The following is a 10222-nucleotide window of genomic DNA, read 5'->3' as shown; positions in this document are numbered from 1 at the left end:
AGGGAGGAGGGGCAAGTGAAGTGCGGAGGGGCAGGTGCTTGGCAGCTGTGCGGGGCAGCCTCAGGTTCCGGGGTGGATTTCCACGCAGCGCTGAGACCCCCAGGGGGATAAAGAGCATCGGAACCTTAAGACTCCGCCTGCTGTGGGTGAACCTCGTGAACCCTTGTGTTGTCCCTAGGAGAACCCGCATCGCACCTGCACAGCTGTCCCCGGCAGTAAGGCTCCTGAAATTTATCGTTGAGGCTGCATTTGGTGGAACAGCAATCACAATTGTGACCATGGGCAAGAGCAGCAAGATGCCGCAGCACCATGACGATCGAATGCCACGCGTCCCCCAGAGCGCCGGATCTTCACTGACACCTCTGAGGCCTTTTGTCCAGCCAAGGAATTTGGTCCGCTGTGACTGTGAGGAGTTCAGGAAGACCAAGCCAAGGAGTGCAGAGCAGCCAGAATGGGAAGAAAGCGGTCCTGGGTCTGTCTTGGTACCCGTGTGGGTGGAAGGGCCGCCCCTGAGCAGTAAGTGTGCGGGGGCTGCAGGAGGTCCGGGTGGGAGGGCAGCTGGCCGAGGTGTGCCAATTCCCCAGGCCCGGCTGGATTAGCAGCACAGCCGAGGAGGGGCTCTACCCCAGCAGGTGACAACCCCTCGGGGAAGGGGACTATGGCGGCGGCGGCTGCTGCTGCTGCCACTATGACTGCCGGTATTGCTCCAGCCCCAGCCCAGTACCCACCAGAAAGGGGGCTTCACCGCTCCGGGAGGCGGAGCAGCCCCACCTCCAGTCACTGCGGCTCCTTCTGAGACCACCATGGGCCCGACATGGGCTTCCTCCTGCTCGAGGGACACCAACAGGCATGGCTCTCCAGGAGTGAGACCAGGTCTGCCTCCCCAAGACCCTGGGATGCTGTTGATCCGTCTCAGTTACTCCCCCCCACCTGTGCATCTTGTGAAATTATATAGATTGATCGCAAGCTTTTTGTCCCGTTTTTGCATTAAAAATAGCTAATAATAAATGCATAGAGCAACAGAGAAAAGAGAAAGATAATGCTAGTAGTTTAATTTTTTTTTTTTTTCTGGTGCTGGGGATTGAACTCAGGACCTTGTGCTTGCTAGGCAGGCATGGCACCATTGAGCTAAATCCCTGGCCCTAGTTTAAAAAAATTTTTTTTTTGTTTTTTGTACTGGGGATTGAACTTGGGACCTTGAGCTTAGGAGACAGGCTAAATCCTGGCCATAGTTTAAATTTTTAAAAAAATGAAAACTAGCAAATTTTGGCACATTTGGGGGGATCCTAAAATTTCTGTAAATAACAAATATAGACTACATGGAAATTTAAATTTAAGGGAAGGTTTAAATAGTAGTTTGGGTTGGATCTGAGGACATCGGCTAGATGAAGCTCAAAGAACAGAGGAAATAAAAGAATCAGAAAATTCAAGGGCAGAAACACAAAAGAGGCATCACATCACCCTTCCAGTAGGAGCTCAGGAGACCGAAGACAGGAAGAGGAAGGACTTCGGCCAGAAGGTGGGAGATGGGGACAAAGAGCCCCAGGACTCAGGAAGCACAAGGCCCAGGAACTGGGATGAACCAGAGTAAACCCACGCTTTTATTTTTCACTACTAGGGAACTAAACTGAGAGCCTCTGCACTGAGCAATATCCCCAGATCCTTTTTAAATTTTGGGTGTTTTGCTCTTTTGGTTTTGTTTCTGAATTTGTGATCCTCTTGCTTCGTGCTTCTGAAGCGCTTGTTTGTTTTGTCTTTTGAGTCAGGGTCTCCCTCTGTAATTCAGACTGGCCTTGAAACTCACTGTGTAGTCCAGGCTGACCTCAAACGCACAGCAATCCTCCTGTCTCAGCCTCCTAAGTGCTTCAGTGTCAGGCCTGTGCCACTATACCTGCCTTCAAAAGAAAATTTTAAAAAGGGTTGGGGTACAGCTCAAGCTTTCTGCTCACAACCTCAGCCACTCATGTGGCTTTGGGAGGTGGCTGGATCTAGGGCACACAATGCTGTTTGTTGTCACTGAAAGCTCTAGCTGGGAATTTAGCTCAGTGGTGCCACCACCTGCCTCGCAATCTCAAGGTCCTGAGTTTGATCCCCGGTACCAAAAAAAAGAAAAAAGAAAAAAAAGAGAGAAAAGAAAAGCTCTAAAATGTTCTCCGTCAGTGACCTAGGGTATGTAAATATGGATTAAGGGTGTGAGGCACTAAATTAGCCCCCTGATAAGGTTAGCGGTAGCTCTGGGTGTGGATTATGGGAGGTGTAAGTAGCACCAACCAATAGGCTTACAGCCTGGATGGGCTAAGAGAGAGAGTCACCTCGGCCTGCTGTTTCTCCAACATTCCCTTCTGTCCTGCCGTCCTGCTGTGGAGCCAACGAACTCTGGATGAACCTCTACAAACCATGAACGAGGATAAGACTCTCCCCTTCAGCTGGTGAGCGATCAGTGCTGTGTCCCAGCAGTGAAGAAAGCAACTAAGATGCCTAGCGCGCACGAGGCCCGGAGTTCAACCCCCAGCACTGCAAAAAACAAAGCAAAGTAAAATCCGAAATAAAATGTTCACTAGAGGAGTTCCATCTCATGAAATTTAAGAAGGTTTTGGCAATGTTGTTGTTGTTGTTTCTGAGTCAGGGTCTTGCTAGGAAGTTAGCTCACTACGTAGCCGCAGGCTGGCCTCTAACTCCAGGCAGTCCTCCTGCCTCAGCCTCCCACATGCTGGGATTGCAAGCCCAGCTCTTGTGGCCACTATGGATCTGTACACTTTTCCTTTCCATTATCTCTCTCCCCTATGTGGTTCTCTCTGTGCTCAATAATGTCCAACAGGTCTCAGGCTCTGTTCACATTTTCTTCATCCTTTTGTTTCTACTTCTCAGATTCTATAATCTCAATTTATTTGTCTTTAGAGTTGCTGATTCTTTTCCCTATAAACCAATTCAATCATCCAACTCAACCTTACAGAAACACGCCACCACTGATTCTCTTTTTTATTTTTTCAAACAGGGTCTCGGTATGTAACTCAGGCTGGCCTTGAACTCACTATGTAGCCCAGGCTGGCCTGGACCCTGTGGTGATCCTCCTGCTTCAGCCTCCCGAGTGCTGGGATTGCAGGTGTGTGCCACCACGCCCAGTTAGCTCTCCCTAATTTTAGTACAGGTGCTGCCGAAGCCAGCACAAGGTCTCCCTAATTTTAAAAGATGAAGATCATACTATGTCTCTCCTCTGACTAGAATAGGATAGAATTGAAAGCCAGAAGCTTCACAAGCATTTAGAGATTAGAGTGTGGCAAACTGGCTGGGAAGAGGGCCTGACCTGCAAGTGGTAAAGCCCAATCCGACCAGAGCAGTTCCCAAAGCCCTGAGTTTGGAGCCAATCACAGAGTGCCAGCTTCAGTTCTCCTGAGAGCTCAGGCAGGTTTCTGTTAGGACAGCCTAGACTGATGTTGTGTTGGCCTGGGGCAGACACCTGTGCCCAGGATAAGCAGGCCATGGCGGCACAGGCTTCCTGCCCCTCCGTAATTCGGCTGTGTCACCCTGGAAGTAGCAGGCTTGGCTGAGTTCACTCCCAGCCAAGGTCAACTGACTCCAGTTAAATCCTCCCCTCCGAAGTCACCGTTTGTTCTCTCAGCACAGACATGCTGGGCCCTCATTCTACGGTCCCGCCTGCTTGGTCCTTATCAGCGGGCTCCAAGGCCTGCCCAGCTTCCCCCGCTCCCACACTCGTAATGTCCTGGAGTCCTTTGTCCTTGCTGCGCAGAGCAGCTGAGATCAGCCCAGGACTCGGTTTCTCTCAAGTCTCTGTCTGTGCTTCTTTTCATCCCCGCTTTCCTATCTCATGGACATCGCTGGCTGGCAGGAGACCGGGACCCCTGCAGGGCCCTCTGGCGACTCCTCTTTCCCATCCCCTGTAGCTGGAGATGCAGAAGAGGGCCACCCTTGTGCTCAGGGCCACCGAGTTCTCCTTCACAGCAGTCCGCCCCCACCCTGCACAGGGCACTTGTTTTCCTACCTTTAATCGGCCCACACTTCGCTGTGCAGAGCCTGTTTCCTCCCCTACCTGTAGTAAACGTAAAACCTCGCTAGCTTTTGCACTTGCCTTGACTAAGTCTTTGCTCAGGACAGAATGAACCTAGAAAACACTTCTAGAAGGAGACTCTAGCACCCAAAACGTGGTAACATTCGGAAATTAGCCAACACACTGTTCAACGAATAGATCAAAGAAGAAATTACACAGGAAATAGATAAAAATCGAGGAATGAATGCAAAAATGGACCATATCCCAAGATTTACCAGCCATGCTGAAAGTCGTGCTTGGAGAAATGGCTGTAAATGCCTGCACTGACAAAGAAAAGACACATCAGGCCTCAAAGGCGGGAGGGTCAGAAGTTCAAAACCAGCCTGGGCTGCATGGTGATTTTGAAGTAGCTTGGGCTACATGGGACCCTGTTTTAATACCCACAAAAAGAAAGGGAAAAGAAAGCTCAGAGCAATAACTTAAACTTCCGCCTCACAGAACTAAAAAAGAAAGCACCAACTAAACTCCACGCCGGCAGAAGGAAGAAACTAAGAGATAAATGCAACAAAGAGTGGGTGAAAATAGAATCCATGAAATTAAAGTTGACAAGCACTTACTCAGGCTGACTGAGAAACAATCATTTTAAAAAGAGAGGACTGACAATACTAAAATCAGGAATAAAAGTGAGGGTTACCATAGACGCAGAGACAGAAAGGATTCAGGATGCTCTGAACAATTAGACGTCACCAAATTAGATACAAGGACAGGAAGTAAACACATTTCTAGGAACACACAAACTGCCAGAAAAGAAACAGAAAGTCTGAATAAATATATGATAAATAAAGAGATTGAGGCAGTAACCAAAAACAAACAAACAGAAACTTCCAAGAAAGTACAGCCCAGGACTAGCTGGCCTCCCTGGGAAATTCTACCAGACATTTAAACAAGAATTTATCTCAATCCTTTCTAACCTTTCCCCGAAGTATAGAGAACACTTCCTGATCATTTCAAGAGGCCACTGTTTCCCTGATACAAGCCAGACAAGCATAGCCGTAGAAATGAAAACCACAGCCAGGCGTGGTAGCGCATGCTGCTCATCCCATGGCTCAGGAGGCTGTGGCAGGAGGAGCACCACGAGTTCAAGGCCAGCCTGGGCTACACAGTGAGTTCAAGGCAAGCACGAACTACATAGCAGGCCCCTGTTTCAAAAGAAAGAAAAATCAGTAAATACATAATTTAAAAATGTGTGTGTGACACCTTGCTCGGCCAACTAACTCCCTCTCCCTCTCCCTCTCTCTCTCTCTCTCTCTCTCTCTCATCTGAGGCAGGCTCTTGCTGTGTCGTTCAGGCCTTGACCTCACTATGTAGCCCAAGCTGACCCCAAACTCACAGCGACCCTGCTGCTTCAGCCTCCGGAGTGCTGGGAGTACGGGTGAGCCCCACCACAGACGCCCCCGACTAACTTTAGTGCTCTTCCAATCGCTACTTCAAGTCAGCTCAGCTGACAGCTTACTTAGGGGGAAAAGACACCCGAGCCCCGCAGGGTGTCCCTGCATTGGGGACCTGGGGGTGGAAGCCGAGCCGAAGACTGACGGAGCAGGATGGGACCCTGTGCGTGTGGGTGGGGCGAGCAGAGCTGGGACGAGGGAAGGCGAGGGCGGGGCGGCCACCGCGGGCTCCTTCCTGCCGCCACCGTGTGCTGTCGCTTGAGGTCAAGGTGCCGGCGTGCAGGACTTCTGTGCCCCCGCAGGCCACGCGTGGTGGTGCAGTGTCCCCGCTGTCCCGCCTCGGCCGGAGGAGGTGTGCGGAGCCCGGGTACGCAGCGGGGGACATAGCGGGCGCCAGGTGGAGGCTGCGCGGAGAGAGGAAGCGCAGTCTCCGGGGCGCAGCAGGGTCGGCCACAGCGCCCGTCTGCTTGCAGTGCCACCACCTGCGAAGGACGAGAGTCCTGCGGGAAGCTCTGGGCCAGGCAAGGTCGTGCCCCCATTTGAAAACAAGGAATTTTGTGTTGAGAATAACCGTATCTTCACTGAAAAGCTACAGTTAGGAAGTTTCTGGAGAGCCCGCATCGCCCTGTCTTCCCACTGTGACTTGTGACTTCTCACCAGGGGACGCGTGTTACATCCCAGAGCCCAAGCTACAATCGGCCGGAGATGCTTCTGAGTTTGTTCCACCGCCTCATAGTTGCCCAGGCTGCATCCTTTGTGGTTCTGTATGAATTTCTGGCTTCTTTCATATTTCTATGAAGAATGCCATGGGAATTTTGTTAAGGATTGTGTTGAACCAGACATGGTCGTAATCCCAGTACTTGGGAGGCTGAGGCAGGAGGATCACCAGCAGTTCTCAAGGCCAGCCTGGGTGACATAGCAAGACCCTGACTCAAAAGACAAATAAACAAACCAAAAAACAAATAACAGAAGGGCTGTGTTGAATGTGTAATCACTTTGGGTAGAGTGGACTTTTTAACAATTAGTTCTTCCAGTCCATGAACGTAAGATGTCTTTTTGTATTTATTTATTTATGTCTCTCAGCACTTTGTAGTTTCAGAGTATAGATCTTTCATCTCCTTGGTAAAATTTATTCCGAGGTATTTTATTGCTTTTGACATCTGCATTATTGATGTAGAGAAAAGCAACTGAGTTTTGCACATTGATCTTTGTATCCTGCATTTGTCCAGATTCATTTATTAGCTCTAATAGTTGTTTTTTTAAGTGATCAAGGTTTTGTTTTGTTTGAGAAAGGGCCTCACTATGTAGTTCAGGCTGGCCTCGAACTCAGTCTGGAGCCCAGGTGAGTTTTGAACTCAAGGCAATCCTCCTGCCTCAGCCTCCTGAGTGCTGGGATTACAGTGGTGTGCCACCACACCTGGCTAAGATTTTTGACAGAGAGAATCATGTCATTTGGAACAGAGGCAATTTTACTTCTTTTCCAATTTGGCTGCCTGTTTATTTTCTTGTCTGAGTGGCCTTGCTAGTGCCTTTGGTACCCTATGGAGCACCAATGGTAAGAGTGGGCACCCTTAGCTTCTGATTTTTTGGGGTTTTGTTGTGTGTGTGTGTGTGTGTGTGTATACACCTTTCATGCACACCTTGGGACCTTGCACTTTCAAGACAGGTGACACCACTGAGCTAGATCCCTGGCCCCTCAGCTTCTGATTTTCAGAGAAAAGGCTTTCATTTTTCGATTGAATTAGTTGCTGCCTTCTCATCAGTGGCCTTTATTATGTTAAGAAAATTTTCTTCTATACCTAAGTTGTTGGGACATTTTATCCAGAAAGAATGCTGAACTTTGTGAGATGCTTTTCTGCGTTCTTTGAGATGACTGCATGGTTGTATCTTCCATTCTGTTAGTGTGGTGGATCCCACTGGTAGATCTGAATATGTTGAACCAACCTTGCATCTCGGGGGTAAGTCTCACTTGGTCATGATAGTTGAGCTGATATCAAATTATATTATAAAGTATTTGACGAGAGCCTTGGTAACTTTTCTCATCACTGAGACAAAATACCAAACATGCACAGTCAAAAGGGGAAAAGATTATTTCAGCTCACAGTTTGAAGAGGTTTCAGTCCATAGTCAGCTGGCTCCAAGGCAGGGTAGCAGGGCAGAGGAGCATCACAAGGAAGGAACAGTCCATAGCAAGCAGGCAGGAGGCAGCAAAGCAGCAGCAACAGCAGCCATAAGCCTGCCTTCCCTCTCTCCCTTCATAGTCCATCCAGTCTATCAAGGTATCAATTGGTGCCCAGCTAGGTGGGCCTTCCATTGTCCACACTCAGAACTGTACTAATTCCATTCGGTGGGCTACTTTAGTACCGCACACCCTCAATCCCAGCATCACACGATTTAGACCCACTCGGCTCTGAAAAGCCCCACATATGAGCACATAAGGCTTTGGGAGGACGCCTAGATATAAGCCATATACCAGGCATGGTGGTACGTGCCTGTAATTCCAGCATCTTTGAAGGCTGAAGCAGGATGATCATATGTTTGAGATCATACTGGGCAACTTAGTGAGACCCTGTCTCAAAATAACAGGGCTGAGGGCTGGGGGTTCAGTTCAGGGGTTCTGCTGCCTGCCTCGCAAGTGCAAGGATCCGAGTTCGCTCCCCGGTACCAATAAATAAATAAATAACAGGGCTGGGATGCAGCTCAGTGGTAGAACACTTATCCGAGACGCATTAGATCCTGGGTTTGATCCCTAGTACAAAACCAAAGAAAAAAGATGCCAGGTTCAATCTCCAGAAAAGAAAAAAAACTACAGTAATCAAAACTGCATGGTACTAGCATTAAAAGGGACACACAGAACAAGGACCAGGGGGCTGAGTGTGGGACAGAGCATCAGGTGAGCCATTGTTGCTGGTTCGGTCCCTTTCACTTACACCCCATGTGCACAGAGGGAGAGGTGACCTAGACCTCGGGTGTCTGTGGGGCTGTCCCACACCTGGGGACAGAGACCATCCTGCTGCTCGTGATTTAGTCTGGCACAAAGCAATCACTCGATCCATCACAGCACAATGGCCCTTAGCCCCAGTGTGCAGAGGGCCACTGGACTGCGGGGACCCTGTGCTCCCCGGTGGGTTCATCCGTGGACGAGTTCAAGGCCCGGTGCGCTGTGAGGAGGTGAGGCTGGTTGGAGGTGGTCACTGGGGGACTTGGACGGCTGCGCTCCTGTCCTGTCCCCAGCCCCTCCCTCCTCCCTGCTTCCTGGCTGCCGTGGGTGGAGCAGCTCTCCTCCTCCGGGCCCTGCTGCTGTGCTCTTCTGGCCTTGGAGCCAGCAACCACGGACTGAACCCTGAGCCAAAGTCAGCCTGTCCTCCTTTAAGATGTGCAAGTTGGGTACTGTGTTCAGTGAGGGGAGGGTTATTGGACCCTGGATCTAGAGGAAGAGATTCCGGAATGTGCCGGACCTGAGGAGCCTGAGGGTGGGAAATGCCCTGAGTGTTGGCAGGGCATCCTGGCTCTCTTCACCTTCCCCGGTTTCCACCAGCTCTGGAAGATGGGGGAGAGCAGCGAGACGTCTTGGGCTCTGGGCGCTGACCCAGCTCCACACCGTATCTCTGTTTACCTTCCTCCTCCTCCAGGCGGAGATGACCCCTGTGGGTTCAATGAGGTCTTGTGGGAAGGTTGGGACTCAGTGGGATTCATCCAGCCTAGACTTGGTAGCAGCCTCCCCGGGGCTTTTCCTGCGTTCTGCTGTCCTGTCTACCGATGTCCACACATTCACCCACCGCCCATCTGTTCACTCTTCCTACCACCCGTCCACCCATCCACCACCCATCCAGCTACTCTTCTACCCACCCATCCATGAGGATGGTACTTCCTACCACCCATGATCCACCCATCCATGCGGGATGGAAAGGTGAGCGAGTGGATGGTGGGTGGGTGGGACAGTGGACAGATGGAAGCTGGCCATGGGATTTTAGAAGGTGCCTTTACTTAGGTCTTAAGGAACTTTGTATACTTCCTATTTCAAGCCTGAGACTTTAGGACCAGGGAGAGGTTCCGAGGCCTCAGCCCTGCCAGATCTCCCAGCCGCGCTGCTGGCCAGAGGAGTGGCCACCTCAGGGTCCTAGCAGCCCCGCGCTTTTCCTGCAGACACCTGGTCCTGTGCCACCTGCCTGGCACCTGCCACTGGGGCCGGGTTATCATAGGTGGTGCAGTGGGTTAATTACGGGGCAAAGAGAGGGGCTGGGAGACCCTCCTGGCAGGGTGGCTTGGGCTGGGGACCCTGATGACCTTTTCTATCCGACTGTGTGGACGGAACCGGTGTAGTCAGAGGCGGGTACTGTCCCTGGGAGGCAGGAGCAAGGTGGCCGGCCCAGCGTGGTCTTCGAGGGCACACTGGACGTCCCCACGGTGGAGTACTTCCGTGAAGAGGCCCATCTGCGTTCACTGATCCTAGAGTTTTCCTTTTCCTAGACGTTCCAGTGAGTCTTTCTGGCCTGAAGCTTTCTTTTTCTGTAAATTGCCAGCTCAAAATGCAAATTCAGCCAGGCATGGTAGCGCATGCTTGTAATTCCAGCACCGGGGAGGCTGAGGCAGGAGATTGCCACGAGTTTGAGGCCAGCCTGGGCTACACAGTGAGTTCAAGGCCAGCCCGAGGTACATGAGGAGACACTGCCTTAACACAATGAACAGACAAAGAAGCAAATTCAATTTCTTCATAGATGTGGAGACCTCAGCGTCTTTATTTCTTCTGCGGTGAGTGTGAAGTGAC

At 50.8% G+C, this 10222-nt stretch overlaps 1 protein-coding gene across 1 annotated transcript; it reads left to right on the top strand.

The window, feature by feature from the left end:
* The first annotated feature begins 23 nt into the window (after positions 1-23).
* Positions 24-922, top strand: LOC104851643 (small nuclear ribonucleoprotein-associated protein N). The gene is made up of 2 exons (XM_010608924.1): positions 24-516; positions 711-922. The coding sequence occupies exons 1-2, from the start codon at positions 279-281 to the stop codon at positions 794-796; spliced, it is 324 nt and encodes a 107-aa protein (XP_010607226.1). The 5' UTR covers positions 24-278; the 3' UTR covers positions 797-922.
* The last annotated feature ends 9300 nt before the right edge of the window (positions 923-10222 follow it).

The sequence above is a fragment of the Fukomys damarensis genome, unplaced genomic scaffold (assembly GCF_012274545.1).
Source record: "Fukomys damarensis isolate Sample0158 unplaced genomic scaffold, DMR_v1.0_HiC HiC_scaffold_36, whole genome shotgun sequence".
NCBI classification, from domain to species: Eukaryota; Metazoa; Chordata; class Mammalia; order Rodentia; family Bathyergidae; genus Fukomys; species Fukomys damarensis.
This window is presented reverse-complemented; position numbering and strand designations above follow the sequence as displayed.

What these genes read in the sequence shown, in the direction of transcription:
- LOC104851643 (XM_010608924.1), top strand. Translation starts at nt 279, where the DNA reads ATGGGCAAGAGCAGCAAGATGCCGCAGCACCATGACGATCGAATGCCA. An exon ending in GGAAGGGCCGCCCCTGAGCA is followed by an intron (nt 517 to 710) that starts GTAAGTGTGCGG and finishes GTATTGCTCCAG; the next exon opens with CCCCAGCCCAGTACCCACCA.